At 44.5% G+C, this 26,744-nt stretch overlaps 2 protein-coding genes across 5 annotated transcripts in view; one reads left to right on the top strand and one right to left on the bottom strand.

Moving 5' to 3' along the window:
* LOC131189843 (zinc finger and SCAN domain-containing protein 32-like) overlaps positions 1-17,125 on the bottom strand; it is a 35,576-nt gene extending 18,451 nt beyond the window's left edge. Inside the window, exon 1 of one of the 2 annotated variants that reach the window (XM_058166363.1) lies at positions 17,043-17,125. The gene's annotated coding sequence lies outside the window, so the exon portion shown is untranslated. Of the gene's footprint in view, positions 1-14,260; positions 14,385-17,042 lie in introns of those variants that run through there. The other variant, XM_058166362.1, reaches the window with a different exon arrangement.
* Positions 17,126-17,225: 100 nt separating this feature from the next.
* On the top strand, positions 17,226-26,687 carry LOC131189864 (gastrula zinc finger protein XlCGF7.1-like). 3 transcript variants are annotated; one of them, XM_058166420.1, is made up of 4 exons: positions 17,226-17,289; positions 17,828-17,884; positions 19,616-19,725; positions 22,317-26,685. In XM_058166420.1, exons 3-4 carry the CDS (start codon positions 19,692-19,694, stop codon positions 23,066-23,068), a joined length of 786 nt encoding a protein of 261 aa, XP_058022403.1. In that variant the 5' UTR covers positions 17,226-17,289; positions 17,828-17,884; positions 19,616-19,691; the 3' UTR covers positions 23,069-26,685. The 3 variants fall into 3 exon arrangements, with proteins under 3 accessions (XP_058022403.1, XP_058022402.1, XP_058022404.1); XM_058166419.1 differs by lacking the exon at positions 17,226-17,289 and adding an exon at positions 17,329-17,379; XM_058166421.1 differs by lacking the exons at positions 17,226-17,289; positions 19,616-19,725 and having other exon boundaries at positions 22,317-26,687.
* Positions 26,688-26,744: the final 57 nt, after the last annotated feature.

Consider the following 26,744-nt stretch of genomic DNA (forward strand, 5'->3'; position numbering starts at 1 on the left):
TTCACACATGCCCCGGGGACCCTGCAAACCGTCATAAATATGAACCAATTGTCACGCGTCCAAATGTAAAAGGAATGCAGCAAAGGTCCTAAGTGTGAAAAAAAAACAATCAGAGGTCGCTTTTTCCAACGCCGGTGTAACCTCGGTCACTAAATGAACTGTTGTGAGTTGTGGACTGCCTGTACACAAGCCTCCCTCCATGCCAATCTTGCTCCTCTAATTTCCTCCTCAATAACGGTGGCCAATATCCCGCAAATATATGTGGTGGATTGTAGCCCAGAGGAGGGAGGGGCTCTTTCCCAGGGAGCAAAAGGACAAAGCAGCTTGGAATCTCCACTATAAAGGGAAAGGACAAAGACCGATTCCTCCAGGCTCTTCCTTTCACAGGCTGCATCTAATAGTTAGGCAAATGTGTGTTTGAAGTCTGGCAAGGCTTCATTCTTAACATACTGAACTCAATTTACACTGCGGCTTCTCCTGCATCAACCACATTGCCACTCTTTTTCCTTCTCATCGCTGCCATATTTACAAACACATGCTCATTTGTGTTTTAATTAATCATTAATCACCTGTGATTTGATATATATATATATGTGTGTGTGTCTGTGTGTGTGTGTGTTTCTGTCTGTCTGTTGGTCTCACATATTGTTGTGACCCAGGCCCAAGTAGGTAGTAGGAAACTCAGTCCGTGAAACAAGCAAACAAACTTTATTCGAACAGCTGAGAATTACTTCATTCCAGCAAAGTTCAACTAAATTAAAACAAATTCCTCCCAACACAAATTCCTCAATTTTATCGCAAACCTTGTCCAATTAGGCAAACTGCCAAAGGTCTTTCTTGGCAAACTTCAGAAGACACAAAAATAACAGAAGACGTTGTTTTCCGGAAAAAGCCCAAACGTCGTTGCTGGTCTGTTTTAAGCCTTATGGGAGGGGACAATCATTCTCTTGGCCCTAATCCCGAGTTGTCCTCTTTGCTTGAGCTGTTCTTGCCTTCTGGCAACTCTTCTCATGTGTGCATCTGTTCACAGCATGAACAAACGAGATGATACCTCCTGCCTACCAGCCATTTGGAAACCCGCCCTTATATATAATTATATATAAGAAAATATATATAAGATTACCAAGATTACCAAATAAGATTACCAAACTAATCCAAAAAGAACCCCCCACTAAAATCCAAGACAGAGAACAAGAAAACGGCACAGCCCTCCTCCCATATATAAAAGGCACCACAGACAGAATCAGCAAGATCCTCCACAAACATAACATCAAGACAGCATTCTGCACAAACCAAAAAATATCCACCATCCTAAGAAACCCCAAAGACAAAATTGACTTAGAAAATCAAGGAGTATATGAAATCCCATGCACCGCCTGCCCCACCACATACATCGGACAAACCAACAGAAGAATAAGTGCACGCATTGAAGAACACAAGAACTCAGTCAAAAAAGAGGAACCAACTTCTTCCCTGGTCCAACACCTTAAAGCCACAGGACATGATATTGACTTTAAAAAGACCAGAACTATCGCCAAAACTGAATACTTTATAACACTAGTAGAAGACAGGACTTACGAACAGTCATTCCATTTGTAGCCATTTGAAACCCGCCCTTATTGACAAACGAGTCCCTAACACGAGGAATGACACCAGACCCACACTCACGAGGTCCACACAGGATGTCACCGCCACACATCCACCCAGAAAACAGACCCAAACCCACACTGATCATGAAGCACGACCAAGGACCAGAAGCCAGACCGCAGCTGCAACATTAGCCATTTCAAACCCCTCCAATCCATACATGCAGCAGACTGACACCCTCTATGAAGATGTAGCATGACCACGGATACGAAGCCAAACAACAGCAATGCAGCTCACCAGCTCAACTCCCCCTGCAACTCAGACTAATCTGAGCACAACCAAGCCCCCACCCAAACAGGACACACACCCAGCCAATCAGAGCACAAAAACCCCCCATCCAATCAGAGCACAGCCAAGCTCCCACCCAATCAGTTCAAACCCCACTAGCAGTTAAAAGGAAGAAACAGCTGCAATCACACATTGCTCCCAGAAGCACGGTTGAAGCCTGAAGATGACGAATGAGACTTCGACGAAACGTCGCCAAGACATTTCCAATTTTACGCGGGAGAAAACCCGAATAACCAAAGACCTACATCAGGTGTCTCAACTGGCCAACTGGCCAGCTGGTCAGTTTTATTCCATGCAAATTCTGAAAATATAATTGAATATGGCCCGCACATGGCGCTTGAGCTCAACTCTGTTGCACTTCTCAACCAGCCCCAGTACTAGAAACTCAGCGGCCGCCTGGGGCTGCCGCCACCATTCTGCCCGGCTTCCCAGGTGGGCGGCCTGGTGCAATAGAAGGTTGCGCAACGCTCTCGGGTAAAATATGTAATAAAAATCGTAGATGGCTCCTGTTTCTGCACGTGACTCTTCCCCCGGCGCGGGGCTGTTGCAAAGAGGGTTGGGGCAGTTCAGCTGCTGAGTGGCAGGGGGAGCTCGCGCAGCGACGGAAAGTGGCGCCTGCGTAGCTGCGCCGCCAAAATGGGCGACTCTGAGGATGAATTTCGGCGGCGGGATCCGCCGGTGCGGCGGCGGGGGGCAGCGGCGCGCGGGATAGGCACAGGCGCTGCTCCCGCCGCCGCCCCATCCCCCGTCCCCCCGGAGCGCAGACTGAAGCAAGGCGGTGCCACTCGGCCGCCCGGGAGGAAGAGGCGGCGGGAGGCGGACGGAGAGCCGCTGGTGGTTCCGGCCAAGTCCCACTCGGAGGCCGGGCCAGGCAGGAGGCGGCCCAGGGCTGGTGAGTCAGACGGGAGGCGGGGAGTGGGGGGAAGAGGCTGAGGGGATCGCCGCCTGGGAGCCACTGACTGCCGCCTGCTCTCCACCTAGAGACGAAGGGCCCCTGCTTCAAGGGCCGGCGGACGCCCGCCGCGGACTCGAGGCCCGGGCAGGCCTACTGCTTTTGGAGGCCCCGGCCGCGCCCCGCACGCCCCCGCTGCCCGCCAGCCGCTGGAAAGGGGCCCCGGCTAATGCGAGGCCGGGCTGGCTGTGGGAGCTGAGCTTGTTGATGGGCACCCCGGCTGTAGCTCCTTGGGAGGCCGATCAGGTGCGTGGCTGCGGCAAAGCATCGGGCTCTTCTCCGGGGTCCTCCCTTTCCCTTGGGGGCAGCTGAGCCGTCGCTCTTTTGCGGCGTTTCTGTCCCCGGAGCATCCCGAGGCTGAGTTCGCTTTCAATCCAAGGGACAGCATCACTGCTCCCACTGAGAGCAATGTTCTTCACATTATAGGTGAGTTAGAAATACACACAGTAATCATGTGTCAATATGTCACCTCTTGTGTGTGGCCCGGGCCTTTGCTTATTTTTCTGTATTTGGCCCTCACCAAAAAAATTTTGGACACCCCTGACCTACATACATATATATAAATATATAATTTTATTAATTTTTATAAATAATTTTACTGTAGTTTTTCTTTTTCATAACTAATATAGTCAAAAGGACAGTGTCATTTTTATATACTTTGGATTAATAGTTCAAGTAAAATCTACATTATATACATATATATATATACATCCTCAACTTCCTTATGAATATTACCTATTTTTGTTTCTGTTGTCTATCCACCTATACCATTTTCCCAAACTGCGGATATTTATATATTTTAATTCTTTTGAGATCTGGCATCAGAATTTCATTTTTCAATGTGTGCCAGCCTGATCACAGAAAAAAAAAATGACAATGAAGATTATCTTACGAGACCGCCTGCTGTTACCTTATGCCTCCCATCGACCCATACGCTCCCACAGAGAGGGCCTTTTCAGGGTGCCGTCCGCCAAACAATGTCGGCTGGCGGGCCCCAAGGGTAGGGGCTTCTCTGTGACACCGACGCTCTGGAACGAACTCCCCCCTGGCTTACGTCAAGTGCCTGATCTTCGGACCTTTCGTCGTGAGCTAAAAACATATTTATTCATTCAAGCAGGACTGGCATAAATAGTGGTTTTTAAATTGGGGTTTTAATAATATTTTAAATTTTTAAATCTTTTAATTATCGGCCATTTAGTAATAGTTTATTTTAATTTCTTTTAATTGTATATACTCTGTATTTTATTTCGGCTGTACACCGCCCTGAGTCCTTCGGGAGAAGGGCGGTATAAAAATTTAATAAAATAAATAAATAAATAAATAAAATCTTATCTTATCTTATTTGAAACACTAGATTGTAAAAAACACTCAATACCAAGGCAGATCCCTAAAGAGAAATGTTGGAAAGTTTTCTGGCCAAGCTGAAGGAAAGGCATGTGTATTTATTTGCTAAATTTATTTGTACGGGCCTCTGTAACATCCCACTTGCCACAAAAACCTGTTTTTTTCTTCTCACACAAGCACATGTTCATTTGTGTTTTAATTCATCATTAATCACCTGTGATTTGATATATATATATATGTGTGTGTGTGTGTGTGTCTGTGTGTGTGTGTCTGTCTGTCTGTTGGTCTCACATATTATTGTAACCCAGGCCCAAGTAGGTAGTAGGAAATTCAGTCCGTGAAACAAGCAAACAAACTTTATTCGAACAGCTGAGAATTACTTCATTCCAGCAAAGTTCAACTAAATTAAAACAAATTCCTCCCAACACAAATTCCTCAATTTTATCGCAAACCTTGTCCAATTAGGCAAACTGCCAAAGGTCTTTCTTGGCAAACTTCAGAAGACACAAAAATAACAGAAGACGTTGTTTTCCGGAAAAAGCCCAAACGTCGTTGCTGGTCTGTTTTAAGCCTTATGGGAGAGATGATTGTCTTGGCCCTAATCCCGAGTTGTCTTCTTTGCTTGAGCTGCTCTTGCCTTCGGCAACTCTTCTCATGTGTGCATCTGTTCACAGCATGAACAAACGAGATGATACCTCCTGCCTACCAGCCATTTGGAAACCCGCCCTTATATATAATTATATATAAGAAAATATATATAAGATTACCAAGATTACCAAATAAGATTACCAAACTAATCCAAAAAGAACCCCCACTAAAATCCAAGACAGAGAACAAGAAACGGCACAGCCTCCTCCCATATATAAAAGGCACCACAGACAGAATCAGCAAGATCCTCCACAAACATAACATCAAGACAGCATTCTGCACAAACCAAAAATATCCACCATCCTAAGAAACCCCAAAGACAAAATTGAGTTAGAAAATCAAGGAGTATATGAAATCCCATGCACCGCCTGCCCCACCACATACATTGGACAAACCAACAGAAGAATAAGTGCACGATTGAAGAACACAAGAACTCAGTCAAAAAGAGGAACCAACTTCTTCCTGGTCCAACACTTAAAGTCACAGGACATGATATTGACTTTAAAAGACCAGAACTATCGCCAAAACTGAACACTTTAACAACAGAATAATCAGAGAAGCCATTGAGATAGAAAACGCCCACACAGCATGAACAAACGAGATGATACCTCCTGCCTACCAGCCATTTGGAAACCCGCCCTTATTGACAAAAGAGTCCCTAACATGAGGAATGACACCAGACCCGCACTCACGAAGTCCACACAGGATGTCAACACCACACATCCACCCAGAAAGCAGACCCAAACCCACACTGATCATGAAGCACGACCAAGAACCAGAAGCCAGACCGCAGCTGCAACATTAGCCATTTCAAACGCCTCCAATCCATACATGCAGCAGACTGACACCCACTATGAAGATGTAGCACGACCACGAACACGAAGCCAAACAACAGCAATGCAGCTCACCAGCTCAAATCCCCCTGCAGCTCAGACTAATCTGAGCACAACCAAGCCCCCACCCAAACAGGACACACCCCCATCCAATCAGAGCACAAAAAACCCCCATCCAATCAGAGCACAGCCAAGCTCCTACCCAATCAGTTCAAACCCCCACTAGCAGTTAAAAAGGAAGAAACAGCTGCAATCACACATTGCTCCCAGAAGCACGAAGCTGAAGTCTGAAGATGACGAATGAGACTTCGTCGAAACGTCGCCAAGACACTTCCAATTTTACGCGGGAGAAAACCCGAATAACCAAAGACCTACATACATATATATATATATAATTTTATTTATTTTTATAAATAATTTTACTGTAGTTTTTCTTTTTCATAACTAATATAGTCAAAAGGACAGTGTCATTTTTATATACTTTGGATTAATAGTTCAAGTAAAATCTACATTATATACATATATATATATACATCCTCAACTTCCTTATGAATGTTACCTATTTTTGTTTCTGTTGTCTATCCACCTATACCATTTTTCCCAAACTGCGGATATTTATATATTTTAATTCTTTTGAGATCTGGCATCAGAATTTCATTTTTCAATGTGTGCCAGCCTGATCACAGAAAAAAAAAATGACAATGAAGATTATCTTATCTTATCTGAAACACTAGATTGCAAAACACACTCAATACCAAGGCAGATCCCTAAAGAGAAATGTTTGAAAGTTTTCTGGCCAAGCTGAAGGAAAGGCATGTGTATTTATTTGCTAAATTTATTTGTACGGGCCTCTGTAACATCCCACTTGCCACCAAAACCTGTTTTTTTCTTCTCACACAAGCACATGCTCATTTGTGTTTTAATTAATCATTAATCATCTGTGATTAATATATGTATGTATATTTCTGTGTGTGGGTAGAGAGAGCGAGAGAGAACCAATGTGTATATGTATGTGTATAGATAGCTAGATAGGATAGAGAAAGAGAATGTATATATAGAGAGAGCATATGTATGTGCATATATGTGTATAAATATATATATATTTTCTTTTGAGAGCGGACATCAAAATTCCATTTTTCAATGTGTGCCAGCCTGCTCACAGAAAAAGTGATAATAAAGGTTATCGTCCTTTACATACATACATACATGCACACAGTACAGTCAAGCTAAGTCACACCAAGGCTCTGAGTCCTCTCCTCCAATTCACAACAGATCCTATTTCTTAGTCACCAAGCAGTTCTCATTGGCTGACTTCTGGTTATGGCTATCCCAGCTCATAAATTCTTATACGCTGACATAGAGAGAGCACATGTATATGTATGTGCATATCTGTTTATGGGTATATATATGTTTTCTTTTGAGACCGGGCATCAGAATTTCATTTTTCAATATGTGCCAGCCTGATCACGGGGGAAAAAAGTGACAGTGAAGATTATCTTATCTTATTTGAATACTAGACTGTAAAACACACTCAATACCAAGGTAGATCCCTAAAGAGAAATGCTGGAAAGTTTTCTGGCTGAGTCAAAGGAAATATATGTGTATTTATTTGTTAAATTTATTTGTACGGGCCTATGTAACATCCAGTTTGCCAAAACCAAAACCGGTTGGAAAACCGGTTTGTCCTCCACCATATTTACGAACACATATTCATTTGTGTTTTAATTAATCAATAATCATCTGTGATTAATATATGTATGTACATTTGTTTGCGTGGATAGAGAGAGAGATAGTATATGTGTATATGTATGTATATAGATAGACAGACAGACAGACAGACAGTGTATATATAGAGTGTTAGAGTTTGCAGCAATCCAACCAGCACACAAATAAATAATTCAGCAGGATTCATTTATGAAAGAAACTTCTTTAGATACAGTAATATAAAGCATGATGCATGTATACAATACCCATGCAGCAGAAGCCAGAACCAGAAATCACAGAATCTATATTATCACAGAAGCTATACTAATCCTTATTTATATATACAGTTCAGTCAAGCTAAGCCACACCCAGGCTCCAAGGCATCTCCCATGGCTCACAACACATCCTGCTTGTTAGTCACCAAACAGTTCCCATTGGCTGACTTCTTGTTATGGCTATCTCAGCTCATAATTACACTGACATTCATTTATAGAAGAAACTTCTTTATATACCATAATATAAAGCATGATGCATGTATACAATACCCATGCAGCAGAAGCCAGAACCAGACCAATCAGAACTCAGAATCCTTATTCACAGAATCTATAATGCAAGGACAAAACTTTTTTGTCATGCCCAGGCTCCGAGACGTCTCCCATGGCTCACAACAGATCCTGTTTATTAGTCACCAAGCAGTTCCCATTGGCTGACTTCTTGTTATGGCTATCCCAGCTCATAATTTCTTATACACTGACATAGAGAGAGCATATGTATATATATATATATATATATGCATATCTGTGTATGGGTGTGTGTGTGTGTGTGTTTTCTGAGATTCTGCATTCTGCACAAACCGAAGACAGCATTCTGCACAAACCGAAAAATATCCCCCATCCTAAGAAACCCCAAAGACAAAATTGAGTTAGAAAATCAAGGAGTATATGAAATCTCATGCACCGCCTGCCCCACCACATACATCGGACAAACCAACAGAAGAATAAGTGCACGCATTGAAGAACACAAGAACTCAGTCAAAAAAGAGGAACCAACTTCTTCCCTGGTCCAACACCTTAAAAAGACCAGAACTATCGCCAAAACTGAACACTTTAACAACAGAATAATTAGAGAAGCCATTGAGATAGAAAAACGCCCACACAGCATGAACAAACGAGATGATACCTCCCGCCTACCAGCCATTTGGAAACCCGCCCTTATTGACAAACGAGTCCCTAACAAGAGGAATGACACCAGACCCACACTCAGGAGGTCCACACAGGATATCACCACCATACATCCACCCAAAAAGCAGACCCAAACCCACACTGATGATGAAGCATGACCAAGGACCAGAAGCCAGACCGCAGCTGCAACATTAGCCATTTCAAACGCCTCCAATCCATACATGCAGCAGACTGACACCCATTATGAAGATGTAGCACGACCACGAACACGAAGCCAAGCAACAGCAATGCAGCTCACCAGCTCAAATCCCCCTGCAACTCAGACTAATCTGAGCACAACCAAGCCCCCACCCAAACAGGACTCACCCCCAGCCAATCAGAGCACAAAAAAAACTCCATCTAATCAGAGCACAGCCAAGCTCCCACCCAATCAGTTCAAACCCCCACTAGCAGTTAAAAGGAAGAAACAGCTGCGATCACACATTGCTCCCAGAAGCATGAAGCTGAAGCCTGAAGATGACGAATGAGACTTCGTCGAAACGTCGCCAAGACACTTCCAATTTTACACGGGAGAAAACCCGAACAACCAAAGACCTGCATACAAACACCCGTGAAAACCTCAGAAAATACATACACACACACACACACACATTCTTTTGAGAGCGGGCATCAGAATTTCATTTTTCAATGTGTGCCAGCCTGATCACAGAAAATGTGACAATAAAGATTATCTTATCCGATCTGAAACATTAAACTGCAAAACAACTGAAAGCCAAGGCAGATCCCTAAAAAGAGAAATGCTGGGAAGTTTTCTGGCCTAGCCGAAGACATGTGTATTTATTTGTTACATGTATTTGTACAGGCCTCTGAAACACCCCGATTGCCATCAAAACCTGTTTTTCCTTCTCATCTCCACCGTAACACACTGCAAAACAAACTCAAAGCAAAAGCAGATCGCTAAAGACAAATGCTGGGAAGCTTTCTGGTCTAAGCCCAAGGAAGGACGTAAGTATTTATTTGTTGTATTTATTTGATAAATTTATTTGTATGGATCTCTGCAATACCCCGATTGCCACCAAAACCTGTTTTTCCTTTCTCATCTCCACCGTATTTGCAAACTTCTTCCTTTGAAGCTTTAGTCTGCCAAACAAACTCAAAGCCAAGGAAGATTCCTAAAGATAAATTCTGAGCAGCTTTCTGGAAGGAGGACTTGCATATTTATTTAAATTTATCTGTATGGGTCTCGGCAGGGTAGCCTAGCCAGATCAGCTGCCTACTGCACCATCTGCTGCCGTCCCTTGAAGTGGGGGTGAAGACGAGGAGCAGCAAAAAAATAATAATCTTCTTTTACTCCAAACTTACCACTTTCCTTCTTTCTGGAACATTCAAAATGCAGGCCTTCGATCCTGTAGATTATTGTTCTAATTGCTTGTAACTTACAATTAATGACTGTAGCAATGATTTATGACCAATGATTTGCTTGTTTATATGTACACTGTGAGCTTGTGCACCGGAGACAAATTCCTTGTGTGTCCTATCACCTTTGGCCAATAAATAATTCTATCCCATTCCCACCCTATTCCATTCCAACTCTATTTCTATTCTATCCCTCTCCTATTTTCTACGCTATATTCTATTCCTATTCCATCCCTTTCTATTCTATCTCTATTTCTATTCCATCCCTGTTCTTTCTATTCTATGTTCTATTCCATCCCATTCTATCCTATCTCTATTCTGTTCCTATTCTAGTTTCTATTCTATATTCCCATTCCCATTCCCACTGTATTTTTATTGTATTCCTATCCCGATTCTTTTTCTATTTTCTATTCTCATTCCACTCCATTCTATCTTCTCTCTATTTCTATCCCTATCCTATTTCCTCTTCTATATTCCTACTCCCACTCCATTCCATCTCTATTCTGTTTTCTATATTCTATTCCTATCTTGATAAGTGGGCAAAAATACCAAATTCAATCTAAACATCTGACTTAATTGTGTGACCAAATCTAATAATGTATAATACATTTTAATTTCCTTTGACTAATCCATAAGCTATTAACTTTAGATCAGGGATCACCAACGTTTCGGACATCAGGGACCACTAAATTCCTAATTTTAAATCCCGCAGACCACTAAGATGAATTTTTTAAAAAGATAAAACAGTATTTAGTGCAATATAAAAAATTCAAATAATTTTTCTGCAGACCACCAACATTTTCTCACGGACCACCAACATTTTCCCATGGACCACTGGTTGGTGTCCACTGCTTTCGATTACCAATAATTTTATTTTGAGATTTATCCTGAAAAGTTGCATTTTGCAAATCCGCCTCCTCAAAGTCGGAATGATGCATGAAGGATTTTATGCCCCCCAGAAGGAAAAAAACAAGGAGTCATCTACAAAACATACAGTGAAAGGACTGCAACCACGTAAGACAAGCAGATAGAAGACTTTAGCACATCCATCAATATCATGGATGATGTTGTGTCTCGTCCGATCTCACCACAGCCGGGGCCTTCTTATCTGCTTCCGAACACGGAGGAATGTCCTAGTATGCCTCCCGGCCCCAGCCCTGGCTCCATGCCCAGACAGGCTGAAGAGGAGGAAGTATCTTCAGCCCCCAGCTCTGGCTCCATGCCCAGACAAACGGAGCAACTAGACCCCTCCCCCTCCTCCACAGCATGTGAGCCTGAGGAGGGTTTATTACCAACAGCTGGAGGCTGGAGTAACCCTCGCTTGATAGGCGGAGGCAACAGAAGGAAGAGAGGGGCAGTCCTGGATAAGTGCTGAGTCATGGAGCCACACCCCATGGCCTATATAAAGGACCTACTTTCTGGCATTCTCTGAGTCAGGCAAAGTCTAAACATATCTTGCTGAAGTCACTTTCTGGTCTCCTGCCTGCCCTGAGGACTTTACTAGGACTTTGGCAGAGCTGACCCAGCCGTCAGCGGAGGAGTGGGACACGACAGATGACCCAGGAGAGATTCAACCTAGAAATAAGGAGCAGTTTTCTGACACTGAGAACCCATGGGACAGAAGCTGCCTTCTGATGTTGTGGGAGCTTCATCACTGGAGGCTTTCAAGAAGAGATTACGCTGCCATTTATCAGAAATGGTGGAGGGCAGGGGTCTTGAAACTTGGCAGCTTTTAAGACTGGTGGACTTCAACTTCCAGAATTCATAGCTGGCTGGAGAATTCTGGGAGTTTTTTTTTTTATTTGCGTTTATATCCCGCCCTTCTCCGAAGACTCAGGGCGGCTTACACTATGTTAAGCAATAGTCTTCATCCATTTGTATATTATATACAAAGTCAACTTTTATTGCCCCCAACAATCTGGGTCCTCATTTTACCTACCTTATAAAAGATGGAAGGCTGAGTCAACCTTGGGCCTGGTGGGACTTGAACCTGCATTAATTGCAAGCAGCTGCTGTTAATAACAGACTGTCTTAGCAGTCTGAGCCACCAGTCTTAAAAGCTGCCAAGTTTCAAGACTTCTGGGTGTTGGGTCTCCTACTTGGGCGGGGTTGGACTAGATGACCTACAAGGTCCCTTGTTAATCTGTATCCATCTATTTCTATCCTATCTCTATTCTGTTTTCTATATTCTATTCCTATCTTGATAAGTGGGCAAAATACCAAATTCAATCTAAACATCTGACTTAATTGTGTGACCAAATCTAATAATGTATAATACATTTTAATTTCCTTTGACTAATCCATAAGCTATTAACTTTAGATCAGGGATCACCAACGTTTCGGACATCAGGGACCACTAAATTCCTAATTTTAAATCCCGCAGACCACTAAGATGAATTTTTTAAAAAGATAAAACAGTATTTAGTGCAATATAAAAAATTCAAATAATTTTCTGCAGACCACCAACATTTTCTCACGGACCACCAACATTTTCTCACGGACCACCAACATTTTCTCACGGACCACCAACATTTTCTCACGGACCACCAACATTTTCTCACGGACCACCAACATTTTCCCATGGACCACTGGTTGGTGTCCACTGCTTTCGATTACCAATAATTTTATTTTGAGATTTATCCTGAAAAGTTGCATTTTGCAAATCCGCCTCCTCAAAGTCGAATGATGCATGAAGGATTTTATGCCCCCAGAAGGAAAAAACAAAGAGTCTGGCTCCATGCCCAGACAGGCTGAAGAGGAGGAAGTATCTTCAGCCCCAGCTCTGGCTCCATGCCCAGACAGGCTGAAGAGGAGGAAGTATCTTCAGCCCCAGCTCTGGCTCCATGCCCAGACAGGCTGAAGAGGAGGAAGTATCTTCAGCCCCAGCTCTGGCTCCATGCCCAGACAGGCTGAAGAGGAGGAAGTATCTTCAGCCCCAGCTCTGGCTCCATGCCCAGCCAGGCTGAAGAGGAGGAAGTATCTTCAGCCCCCAGCTCTGGCTCCATGCCCAGACAAACGGAGCAACTAGACCCCTCCCCCTCCTCCACAGCATGTGAGCCTGAGGAGGGTTTATTACCAACAGCTGGAGGCTGGAGTAACCCTCGCTTGATAGGCGGAGGCAACAGAAGGAAGAGAGGGGCAGTCCTGGATAAGTGCTGAGTCATGGAGCCACACCCCATGGCCTATATAAAGGACCTACTTTCTGGCATTCTCTGAGTCAGGCAAAGTCTAAACATATCTTGCTGAAGTCACTTTCTGGTCTCCTGCCTGCCCTGAGGACTTTACTAGGACTTTGGCAGAGCTGACCCAGCCGTCAGCGGAGGAGTGGGACACGACAGATGACCCAGGAGAGATTCAACCTAGAAATAAGGAGCAGTTTTCTGACACTGAGAACCCATGGGACAGAAGCTGCCTTCTGATGTTGTGGGAGCTTCATCACTGGAGGCTTTCAAGAAGAGATTACGCTGCCATTTATCAGAAATGGTGGAGGGCAGGGGTCTTGAAACTTGGCAGCTTTTAAGATTGGTGGACTTCAACTTCCAGAATTCTCCAGCCAGCATAGCTGGCTGGAGAATTCTGGGAGTTTTTTTTTAATTTGCGTTTATATCCCACCCTTCTCCAAAGACTCAGGGCGGCTTACACTATGTTAAGCAATAGTCTTCATCCATTTGTATATTATATACAAAGTCAACTTTTTATTGCCCCCAACAATCTGGGTCCTCATTTTACCTACCTTATAAAGGATGGAAGGCTGAATCAACCTTGGGCCTGTTGGGACCTGAACTGCAGTAATTGCAAGCAGCTGCTGTTAATAACAGACTGTCTTAGCAGTCTGAGCCACCAGTCTTAAAAGCTGCCAAGTTTCAAGACTTCTGGGTGTTGGGTCTCCTACTTGGGCGGGGTTGGACTAGATGACCTACAAGGTCCCTTGTTAATCTGTATCCATCTATTTCTATCCTATCCCTTTTCTATTCTACATTCCTATTCTTTTGGGCCACCAGAATGCAGAGCCCAGCCACAGGAGGAGATGCTGAACCCCAAGGGGAAAAAAAAAAAAAGAGTCTGGCTCCATAACCACTAGGTGATACTACCCCAACTAGGCTTCGCGGCGGCTGGTCCTCCTCCCCCACCAGCCCAGCCCGGCCCAGACCGCACCGATCCTTCGCTTCCCCCCCCCCAACACCCGAACTGCTCTCCAGAGCCGTCCCGTCGTCCGTTTCCCCCCCCCTCCCAGTTCGCCCACCTACCGTCACGCGAGGGAACCCCCAACGGCTCCGCACGTGCCGAACGCGAACGGTCTTTTCTCCTCCGGCGAACGAGGAGGGGGCCGGAAACGCCTGAACCCCATTTCCGCCTCCCAACGGTGGGAAAGGGGAGGGCTCTCTCTAGGAAGCGAAACTCGCTCGCTTTAACCCTTTGGCGCCGCGCAAAGGCTTTGGAAAGCGGGCCCAAAGGACTGCGGTCCCCATCATCCTGGGCCTCTGCAGCCTTTACCCCCACCCCCCACACACCCCCTTCCCGTTGGGCTGCTTTGGAAAGAAAACAAAGGAGCCTCCTCCTCCTTTTTTTTTCTTTCTTTCCCTGCAACGGGCAGGAAAGAGCGTCGCCAACCTTTTGGTTGCAATGAATAGAATAGAATAGAATAGAATTTTATTGGCCAAGTGTGATTGGACACACAAGGAATTTGTCTTGGTGCCTATGCTCTCAGTGTACATAAAAGAAAAGATACGTTCATCAAGGTACAACATTTACAACAATTGATGGCAGCGAAGGGTTAAGGGCGTTGTGCGGAATTTGCAAAAGCGACAAGGTGAGATTTGCGCAAATCTGCCTTCGCTTTTTTGGGTCCCGGTCAAAATCAAGCAACAAACAAAAGTTTTGGCAAACTAAAAAACAAAACAAAAAAACATCAATTTTAAAGTTAAAATAAAAGCGAGTAAATAAAAAAAATAATTAAAAATCAAGAAATCAAGAAGCAACTTTAGGGCTGGCCTAAATTTTATCTAAATTTTATTTTTATTGGTTTTACATTTATTATTAATTTTAATGGGGTTTTTAGTTATATATGGCCATTTTTATAATAAGTTTTTTAATTAGTATTTTAAATTGTATATTTTGTACTGTTTGTTTTTATCTTGGCTGTACACCGCCCTGAGTCCTTCGGGAGAAGGGCGGTATAAAAATTGAATAAATAAAATAAATAAATAATAAACTTCTGTGGTTTTTTGTTTTTTTTTTCCTGTCGGTTCTAAATGCATTTCTATTTTATCAAGAAACAAGGGATGGAAAACTGATCAAGGAGAGAAGCAACTAAGGAGAGATTGCCTGACAGGGAGAACAAATTGACCAGTGGAACGACTTGCCACCAGAGGTTGTGGGGGCTTCATAAAATGGAGGCTTTCAAGGAGAGACTGGGCAGCCCCTTTTTCTGAAATGCTATGGGGTTTCCTGCTTGAGCAGGAGTTGGACTAGAACAGGGATCTCCAACCTTGGCAACTTTAAGCCTGGCGGACTTCAACTCCCAGAATCCCCCAGCCAGCTTGGAGACCCCTGGACTAGAAGACCTCCAAGGTCCCTTCCAACTCCGTTACAGGTAGTCCCCCACTTACAACAGTTCACTTAGTGACCGTTTGAAGTTACAATGGCACTGAAATGATCTTATGACCATTTTTCATACTTAACGACCGTTGTAGTTTCCCAGGGTCACATGATCCCCTTTTGTAACCTTCTGACAAGCAAAGTCAATGGGGAAGCCACATTCACCGAACAACCGTGTTACTAATTTAACAACTGCAATAATCCAATTAACAGGGATAGGAAGGTGCATAAAATGGAGCAAAAGTCATTTAACAAATGTTTCACTTAGCAACAAATTCTGGGTTCGGTTGTGGTCGGAAGTTGAGGACTACCTGCTATTCTGTGATTTCTAAAAATCTGTAGAGATTCTGAGTCATCCAGGTCATGGTTGTCCCAAAGGTGCTTTTTCAAGAGGCAACTGGAATTTTCTTGTTTTTTTCTTTGAAGATGTTTCGCTTCTCATCCAAGAAGCTTCTTCAGTTCATTGCTGAACTGAATAATGTTTGATAAAAACAAGAAAAGCCAGTTGCCTCCTGGAAAAAGCACCTATTTCTATTTTGTCCATTCCAACCCCAGGAGAGTGAAATGAGGCAACCGTTTGTCTGAAATGGGACAGGTAGTCCTCGACTTACAACAGTTCATTTAGTGACCGTTCCAAGTTACGACAGCACTGAAAAAAAGCAACTTAACAATCGTTTTTCCTACTTAAACGACCGCTGCGGCATCCCCATACCCACACGATTCAAAATTCAGATTTATGACGGTTGCAGCATCCCCAGGGCCACGAGATCGACATTCTGGCTTGATTTAAAAAATTTTAATTTGCTTTTATGGGTTTTAGATTTTTGTAAATTTTTATAGGGTGTTACTGTATTTTAAAATTTTTGGCTAGTCGAATAAGTTTTTTAAGGGGTTGTTCTTAATATTATATGTACTGTTTTCTTTGTATTTTATTCTGGCTGTGCACCGCCCTGAGTCCTTCGGGAGAAGGGCGGTTATACAAATTAAAATATTATTATTATTATTATTATTATTATTATTATTATTATTATTATTATTATTATTATTATTATTATTATTATTATTATTATTATTATTCAAACACTTGGCAAACGATTCATATTTTATGATGGTTGCAGTGTCCTCGGGGGAGAAGAGTGTCCCGTGATCCGGTTTTGCGACCCTCTGACCGGCAAAATCAATGGGGGAAGCCAGATTCACTTCACAAAGTTGTAAAACGGGGCAAAACTCACTTAAACCTATGTTTCACACTTAGCAGCATCGATGCTGGGCTCCACGTTGGGGTCGTAACTCGAGGACTACCTGTACAGGGGGTTTCCTGCCTGAAAAAGGGGGCTGGACTAGAAGACCTCCGAGGTCCCTTCCAACTCTGTTATTCCGTTAAATAATAATAATAATAATAATAACAAAAAACAAAAAAAACCTCCAGACCTTTGATCGCCACTATCCTGATTAGCCCAAATGCCAGGAGAGCGGAGAAAGAAGGATTCCGCGCTGCAGCCGGAGAGCGACGATGGAGAACGCCTGGAAGCGATTTGAAAGAGAGGAGCGCGCGGATTCCTAGAGTGGCCGGAAATGGGCATAGCAGGGGGAAGAGAAGAACCCGCCCACCTGTTTTGGTGTTTCTGGAAAAGAGGGCCGGTGGGGAAAAAAAAAAGAGGCCTTGCGGAGCGGAAGGGTAGGTGGCGTGGATTGGGAGGGGTGGGGGGGGAAGGGGATGAAATTGGGGAAGGACGAAAACAGTGAATGGATCCCTTCGGCAAGCGAGGTCAGGATGGGGCTGGAAACGAAATCTGCTTTTTTGGGAGGTGGGTGGTGGGTGGTGTAAACAGAAGGGTCTCTCTCTCCTCCCCCCTCCCCCCGCAACCTCCCCCATTATTACAGGCAGAGGGTAATGCAAGCAGTTGCAAAGCGGGTCGATCGGAAGATTAAACCAGAAGATTAAAGCCAGAAGATTAAAACATTCAATCTTAGGTCCTTAAAGCCCTGTGTGTGTGTATGTGCACGTGGACCCGCGAATGTATATGCATGCATGTGTATACTTGTACGTATACAGGTAGTCCTCGACTTACGACCCCAGTTGAACCTACTTGTGGCAGCATTCATAGCATTGTTTCAGTTGCTCTGATTTCACTTCGGAGTGAACAAGGAGTGAGAGAACCCTCTAAGCATATTTCAAAAGAATAACTCGTGATTATTTTTTTTCCTTCCTACAGGACCCTCGCCTTTTATTTATTGATCTTGCAATATTGAAGAAAAGCCTCTATGCAAAGGTAACAGTAACGATTTTGATCCCTGCAAGGTATAAAGTTGGGGCCTTTTAGTTCCCTGTTTAAGAGAGAAATCCGGATTAAAGCACACCCGATATGTAGATGTCTGTGTTCTGCTTGAAAAAGCAAAGGGAAGTCTGTCAATCCTCTTAGAAATTAAATAAGACAGTTGAAGCTAGTGTTGGAAGAAATATCCATCTGGGTTCAGTTCCAAGTGGGGACAAAGACACTGGAAACATGGAGGCTGCTTGGAAAGATGGTTTAATGGTGGTCAGGATCACATGGCTTGAGATCCTGAACAGAAATGGGCTGAGATCCTGTGTGCTCCCTGGCTTTATGCTTTTTCTGAGCTTTGAACTTTCTGGGGCACAGGAAGAGTATCCTGATTGGTTGTCAGACCCCCAGGTGGTCTAGGGGTCTTAGTTAACATTGTAGGTTGTCCCTCAAGCTTGCCTGAGCCTTGCCATGTGGTGAGTTTCTGTTCTATTGTGTTGCAAATGATGGTCCATTAACAAAGGTGGGGGGATTGAGTTTCTACCTCTGACCCATTGACAAAGGTGGGGGGAAATGAGTGAGCTTGGTTGAGGCTTTAATGGCCCAGTGACAAAGGTGGGGGGTGGCAGGAAGTTGCAGGGAGCTGCTTGTCTTTAAAACATGTTTCTCCATTTCTCATCCAGGGAAATATAATATTCTGCCTTTTTAAATATTTTCTAAAATATTTCATTCTTCTAGGAGGGGGGTGGGTGCTAAATTCCTACACTAGAAAAGGCCATTTAGGCTGACTGGGGAATGGTGGAAGTTGAAGTCCAGATATCTTCAAGCTGCCAAAATTGACCAACTAGATAATGGGTTCCATTGAAGAACCGCTCTTACTGTTAGGATGTGTCATTTTCCTAACCTTCAGTAACATTTAAAATCTCCTTTCCAAGTACAGGTAGTCCTCAACTTACGATCACAATTGAGCCCAAAATGTGGGTTGCTAAGTGAGAAATTTGTTCAGTGAGTTTTGCGCCATTTTACCACCTTTCTTGCCATGTAAACAAATTGTTAAATTAGTAACACGGCTGTTAAGTGAATCTGGCTTCCCCATTGACTTTGCTTGTCAGAAGGTCGCAAAAGGGGATCACATGACCCCGGGGCACTGCAAGCCATTATAATTGTGAGTCAGTTGTCAGTTGTCAACCATCATCTGAATGTAAATCTCGTGAACATGGGGATGCTGCAGAATGCATAACTCTGAAAAATGGTGTCCAATGATATCCACGGATGTTGGCTATCATGGTGTCCACGGATGATATCCTGATTAGAGATTTTTTCTTTGATTCCCAATAACCTCAATCTGTTCGTCCCAAAGGTCCTTTTTCAAGAGGCAACTGGACTTTCTGGAATTCTCTTCTTGGATGAGCAGCGAAACGTCTTAAAAGAAAACCCAAGAAAGTCCAGTTGCACTTTTGGGACAACCATGACCTGGATGACTGAGAACCTCCACAGACACCTCAATTTGATGTTATGAACATCCTGTTAATTAAAAAAAAAATATGGAAAGCCGGGAAGTTACATGGGAAGCTATCAACCCTAAACTAAAATGTTCAGTAGGTCTGGTGATTGAAGTAGAGACTTGTTTGGAAATGCATCCATCTGCCTAGAAAAATTCTAAGATAGCCTGAGTCAGAGGGGTGTCCTGGACCAATGCAGTAATATTGGGGAGATAACTGGTGTTTCCCCTCTTTTTAGAGGCTGGTGATCTTAGAGGCTGAAGAAGTTGGTGGTTCTCCAAGATCAAAGCCGGAGGGCCCAACAGAAGGAAGTCATGCTGGAGAGCAATGAAACGGTCACTTCTGTGGGTAAGGATGCTTCTTGCACGACTGTTGGGAGGCTGAACTGATGAACTCCTGTTTATCCGTGTGCAGCATAGAGAGCAGTGTTTCTCAACGTTGATGTTCTGACCTAGGCTTCCTGAGTCAGTAAAACACATGAGTCGTCCCAAAAACCTCTTTTTATTTCAACAGCTGTGAATTCTCTTCATTCACAGATGAGTCCCAAATAGTTGTAAAGAGTCCTTCGCGATACGGCTGCTAATCACCCACCTTTTATCTCCCTTGACATGCCGCCAAAGACTTAATTGGCAAAGCCACCCGGAGTCCAGAATCAAACAGAGCTTCAGACTTTAAACTGAACAGAATTAACAACGTTGCTTCCTGCAAAGGCCCGCGTGCCTTTGCTCCTCTTTTAAGTCTTATGGGAGGGGCCAATCATCTCCAAGTGCTACTCCCAAGTCGTCCCTTTTGTTTTAACTGTTCTTGCCTGCTGGCAGCTCTGTGCATGCACGTGCTGGGAACAGGCTCCGCCTATTCCTCTGCCTCGCTAAGGTTTGACTGCAGGCTCCGGAGACAACACATACCTCCCAAATGGCCCTTTCTGTGCCTCCGACTCAGAGCCTTCGTCTGAGTCTTCCCTGGATTCCAGGACTGGCCCATGTTCCTCCCCAACCTCCTCACTATCCAACTGTTCTGTCCCCCCTCGCCTCCGTCCGAGCGATGGCTTAATTAGCCGGCACTATCAGCTCTGGCAGCAAATTAGCGAGCGTCTGCCAAGCGTCTCTGTTATCTCCCTCGACGCCAATGAGTCACCCAGGAACAAACAGTACTTCAGCTCTTAGTTAATCAGTTGATTTGCCTGCTACGAAGAGGCGCAGCAGCTCTTGCTGCCTTTATATCCTGTGGGGTGTGGCTTCATGACTCAGCACTTCCTAGGCCTGCCCCACCCCTGCTTCTGTTGTTCCCGCCTCTCCTGCCTACGAAACCTAGGGTCCAGCCAGGCCTGATTGCCATCAGCTGGGTCTGGAGGCGTGGCCTGGGGTGGGGGGAAGAGTCAGGGGACGGAGGCCTCGTTATCTCTTCTACCTGGCCTGCCTCTGGCTCCTGGAACTGAGCCAGGGAAGCCGGTGCTCCCGAGGTAAGTCCTGATGGCCCTTCCCCCTCACTTTCCAAGTCACTTTCTGGCAGGAGGCCTGGCTCAGGGGGCGCAGACACAACACCAACTCTGCTGCCAGCTCCGCAGGGCGGCGATGGACTGCAACAGTTGATGACTTTAAGATGTGTGGACTTCAACTCCCAGAATTCTCCTGTCAGTATGGGGCACTGTCAGAATTTCCCAGCCAGCGAGTCGTCAACCAGAATCTGGGAATTCTGGAAGTTAAAGTCCGCTTTTCTTAAAGTTGTCAAGATAGAGAATCCTGATGTAGAGAGTCAGATGGCAAAAGGGGTAAAAATGTCCCAGATCTTTGTTGATATCCTAGACCAGGGGTCTGCAACCTTAAACACTCAAAGAGCCATTTGGACCCGTTTCCCACGGAAAAGAAAACACTGGGAGCCACAAAACCCTTCCCATGCCTGACTATTTCTTGACCGGCCACAAAACTAGCATATGTAGTTGAATTAAACGTTTTGTTTTCTTCTGAAACTTTTCTTGGATTTATCTGTGGTTGGCCTACTGGGGGTTGAAAAGCTTAATAAATTGTGTGTCGGTGGGTGTCGCACATTGGTGGTTATGACGCATATTTTGAATGTCGGGGAGCCGCAGCAGAGGGGTGAAAGAACCACATGCAGCTCCAGAGCCGCAAGTTGCTAACCCCTGGCCTAGACTGATTGCTTCCAGTTTGAAAATTCCAATACAGGTAGTTGTTGGGTTACGACCACCATTGAGCCCAAAATTTATGTTGCTAAGTGAAAGATTTGTTCAGTGAGATTTGCCTCATTTTACGAATTTTCTTGCCATGGTTGCTAAGTGAATCATTCCATTTGTTAAGTTAGAAACACAGTTTGTTAAGGGAATCTGGATTCCTCCCCCATTGACTTGGCTTGTCAGAAGGTTGCAAAAGCAGATCACCTGACAATGCAACCGTCATAAATATGAACCAGTTGCCAAAGCATCTGAATTCTGATCGTGTGGCCATGAGGATGCTGCCACGGTTGTAAGTGTGTGAAAAACGGTCAAAAGTCAAGTTTTTTTCAGTGCTGTTGTAACTTGGAACAGTCACTAAACGAACTGTGGTAAGTCAAGGACTACCTGTACACTTCTGTGAGAAATAGACTGCAAACATGTTGAAATTAATTTGGGAGATAACCTAGATTTTCACTGAGTAAGAGGGTATGTTAAAGATAAACTTTTAAGACTTTATATTTCTCTCTCTCCTTCCTTCCTTCCTTCTTCCCTTCCTCCCTCCCTTCCTCTCCATCTTTTCCCCTCTCTTCCCTTCCCTTCATTTTTTCTCTTCTCTTCTCTTCTCTTCTCTTCTCTTCTCTTCTCTTCTCTTCTCTTCTCTTCTCTTCTCTTCTCTTCTCTTCTCTTCTCTCCTCTTCCCTTCCCTTCCCTTCCCTTCCCTTCCCTTCCCTTCCATTCATTTTTTCTTTTCCCTTCCCTTCCCTTTTCCCAGGTGATTGGCAGGACACTGAAAGTTACGAAGAATCCTCTATGGAGTCATCAGAAACCACCAGCCCTGAAGCAGGAAAGGAGACCTTCCCAAATCCAAAAGAGCCTCCCAAACCATCCAAGAGCGAGAAGAAGCCTTCCACCTTTCAGGATGCTGACATCCACGATCTCCTGGTCCCGCAAGAGGGTCACCAAGGGAAGTGGAGGATCCAGTGTCCCGTCTGTGGGAAGATATGCAAATATAAATCCGATTTCAACCGACACCGGGTGACCCACACAGGCGAGAAGCCGTATCGATGTACCGAGTGCGGAAAGAGCTTCAGCGACAGCGGGACTCTGACCGCGCATCAAAGAACCCACACGGGGGAGAAACCCTACATATGTACCGAGTGCGGGATACGCTTCAATCGGAGCGGGAGCCTCAAGAGGCACAAGAGAACCCACACGGGGGAGAAACCCTATCAGTGCCTGGAATGCGGCAAATATTTCAGCCTGAAATCGATCCTCACCACACATCAGAGAACCCACACGGGGGAGAAACCCTTCAAGTGCATGAACTGCGGGAGGAGCTACAGCCGTAAGGGTAGCCTTGATCGGCACCAGCGGGATCACCCAGGGGAGCAAGCCTACATCTGCGCGGAGTGCGGGAAAAGCTTCGTGGTCAGCGATAACCTTCCCGCCTACCGAAATCGCTACACGGGGGACCAGCCCTATAAATGCATCGATTGCGAAAGCCGAGTGATCAACTTGGTCTAGTTTTGAGGGCAAAGCCTGCTCTCAAAAGCCCAAGCTCTGGACCTAAACCAAAATTAGGGACGCCACTCGCGCCGGGTTCCCAATGGTTTATTAAGTCAAACAGCTGATTCCAACTGACTGCAAGCTGCCTGACGATCAGCTGCTCATCAGCCGGCTTGCAGGCAACCACGATCAGCTGATCATCAGCCAATTTGCAATCAGTCAGGATCAGCTGTTCGTCAGCTCTTTGTTGCTTGCTGCTTGCAGCCTCCAACGCTTTCCGGTCCGATGGCCTTCGGGATGTTCTTCCTACCACCCACCTCCTGTGCTAGGGGTCCCTCCCCCAGGTATGGCAAACCCCATTTTGGGGTTTGACATCTGCTCTGAAAAGGGGGAAGCCCTCTGAAGGAGGAGACACACTTTGTAACCTTGTATGGGAAACCAAATCAACCCCCTTCCCTCCAGAAGGGTGCAATTTGAAATCTTTGGATTTTGAGAAGGCTTTGGATATGAATGGCAAAGGGTCTTTGCATCGAAGGGCTTCTACAGGTAGTCCTCAACTTACAACAGTTCATTTAGTGACCGCTCAAAGTTATGATGGCCCTATAAAAAAAAAAGGACCATTTTTCACACGGCCATGATGGCATCCCCGCAGCCATGTGATCAAAATTCAAACGCTTGGCCACGGACTCATATTTACGACGGTGGCAGCGTCCCGGGGCTCACGCGATGTCCTTTCGAGGCTTTCTGACAAGCAAAGTCCGTGAGGAAACCAGATTGGCTTAACGGCCCCGTTACGAACTTTTTAACACCTGAAGGGATGCGCTTAAGCAAGCGTGGCAAGGAAGGTCGTAAAACGGGGCAAAATTCATTTAACGTGGTTATCTCCAGCGTTTTGCTTAGCAGCGTAAATTTGAGGCCCCGTTGTGGTCTTCCATACAGGGGGAGGGGCTCAAAAAGGAAGTAAAAGCAGTTCCGGACATGGGAGATTCTGCACAGAAGGGGGGGGATTCACTTTCCAGCAAGAGAACACGTGTGTGTGTGTGTGTGTGAGAGAGAGAGAGAGAGAGAGAGAGTTTGATATATATAGAAAGGGAGGGAGAGAGAGAGAGAACGGGAGGTGTAGAATAAGTACCAATGATTGAAGAAATTTTAAAGGAACAATTCTCTCAACCGGATTTCAGGATTATACCTCTACCTGGCTTGTGCAAAAGTCCTCCTTTCCATTCAGAACCCTCCCATCTGGACACTGAAGAGGGTCAGCATTCAACCACTCCTTGGTTAGGTGGTGTTTTGTTTTTTTTGTGGGGGAGGGAGCATTGATTGGCAGAAGGGGCATGGAGGTTATCTTGAGCCAGCCCAGGGGTGAAATGTAAAATTTGTTATTACCGGTTCTGTGGGCGTGGTTTGGTGGGGGTGGGGGTAATGTGACTGGGTGGGCGTGGCCAACTTTTTTTTTTTAACTTTTAAAAGCATTTTTTTCTACAACCTCTTCAGCCAAAGAGGTTGTAGAAAAAATGCTTTTAAAAGGCTCCGTTGACGATCCCAGCTGAGTTGCCTGATCGTCAGAGCCTCTGGTGGCTCAACAGACTAAGTCTGTCTGTTATTAACACAGCTGCTTGCAATTACTGCAGATTCTAGTCCCACCAGGCCCAAGGTCGACTCAGCCTTCCATCCTTTATAAGGTAGGTAAAATGAGGACCCAGATTGTTGGGGGCAATAAAAGTTGACTTTGTATATAATATACAAATGGATGAAGACTATTGCTTAACACAATGTAAGCCGCCCTGAGTCTTCGGAGAAGGGCGGGATATAAATTCAAGTAATTAAAAAAAAAGAGGCTTTTCTTTTCTTTTAAAAGCATTTTTTGGGGCCTTTAAAAGAAAAAAAAGCCTCTGACAATCAGGCAACTCAGCTGGGATTGTTAGAGCCTTTTAAAAGCATTTTTTCAGCCTAAGAGGTTGTAGAAAAAATGCTTTTAAAAGCCTCTAACAATCCCAGCTGATCCACGCGTGATCATCAGAGGCTTTTTTTTTACTTTTAAAAGCATTTTTTTGGCTGAAGAAAAAAATGCTTTTAAAAGTAAAAAAAGAAACCTGATGATCGCACGGCTCAGCTGGGCATGTGGTAGAGGGGCCAGGGATTTTTGCTACCGGCTCTCTGAACCACCCGCCACCATCGGTACCGGATCAGGCGATCCAGTCCGAACCGGGAGCATTTCACCCCTGAGCCAGCCCCATCACTCAGATCCTCTGCAGATCCCATCCTGTTTTGCCGTGTTGCAAGGGAGGGGCAGTTGGGAATGGGAGTTTAAATTATGAAAGGCACCCAGAACCGGATCACCAGAAAAGTGAAAGAAAACCTACAAAGCAGCCGTTGTTAAATCATGCAGCTCTCCCTGGAAAAAGGAAAGAGGTTTAAAAACGGTTGGGGATTAAACCGCTTGGATGCAAGGGGTTGGAAGACTGGCATGAATCAAAACGTTTTTCTTTGGTCTTGAAATAACTGCGAAATGTCAAATAAAGTTAGAAACAACACTCGAAAGCCCACCCAAGTTATTTTGAAAGTGGAATGACCGCGGCGAAAGAGACTGGCAAGCATAAATCAGAAATCATAATAACAGAGTTGGAAGGGACCTTGGAGGTCTTCTAGTCCAACCCCCTGCCCAGGCAGGAAACCCTACACCATTTCAGACAAGTGGTTATCCAAAAAATTTCCAGTGTTGGAGCATTCACAACTTCTGCAGGCAAGTCGTTCCACTTACTGATTGTTCTAACTGTCAGGAAATTTCTCCTTAGTTCTAAGTTGCTTCTCTCCTTGATCAGTTTCCACCCATTGCTTCTTGTTCTACCCTCAGGTGCTTTGGAGAACAGCCCGACTCCCTCTTCTTTGTGGCAGCCCCTGAGATATTGGAACACAGCTATCATGTCTCCCCTAGTCCTTCTTTTCATTAAACTACACATGCCAAGTTCCTGCAACCGTTCTTCATATGTTTTAGCCTCCAGTCCCCTAATCATCTTTGTTGCTCTTCTCTGCACTCTTTCTAGAGCCTCAACAAAGCAGGAGGAGGACAATTGTACAGGCAGTCTTCAATTTGCAACCATTTGTTTAGAGTCCATTGAAAGTGACTGAAAAAAAGTGCTTTTTACTGGTTTTCACACTTAACAGCCGTTGCTTCCCCATGGTCATGTGATCAAAATTCAGGCACCTGGCATGCACTTAATGACGGTTGCACTCCCCCCCCAGGTCATGTAATCATTTTTTTAAAAAAAATATTTTTAATACAAACAAACACAAAAACATCTTCCATCCAAGTACAGCGTGTCTGTAGGTTGATTACGAATCTTTTGTGCAATTTCAACATATGCATATCGTTAATTTATCTAATCTTACATTTTATCAATCTTGATATATATCCAAATGTTTTAATCAGTTGATCCTTTAATTAACCATAGTATTTTATTCTATCATTTCATGTGATCACCATTTTTTTTTTCAAACCTTCCCAGCCAGCTTCTGATATGTAAAGTCACTGGGGAAAGCCAAATTCGCGTAACGGCCTCACGATTCATTTAACGACTGCAGCCATTCGCTCAACTGTGGCAAAAAAGTTAATCAACTGCCTTGATTAGCATTTTTAAAAAATGCTTTTGAAAGGCTTCTCCGACGATCCCAGCTGAGTTGCCTGATCGTCTCA

This window comes from Ahaetulla prasina, chromosome 2, assembly GCF_028640845.1.
Source record: "Ahaetulla prasina isolate Xishuangbanna chromosome 2, ASM2864084v1, whole genome shotgun sequence".
NCBI classification, from domain to species: domain Eukaryota; kingdom Metazoa; phylum Chordata; class Lepidosauria; order Squamata; family Colubridae; genus Ahaetulla; species Ahaetulla prasina.

Bases quoted from the DNA above. Each gene is read 5' to 3' on its own strand.
- LOC131189864 (XM_058166420.1), top strand. From the start codon at position 19,692: ATGCTGGAGAGCAATGAAACGGTCACTTCTGTGG. The intron at 19,726-22,316 runs GTAAGGATGCTT...CCCTTTTCCCAG, and splicing joins TGAAACGGTCACTTCTGTGG to GTGATTGGCAGGACACTGAA.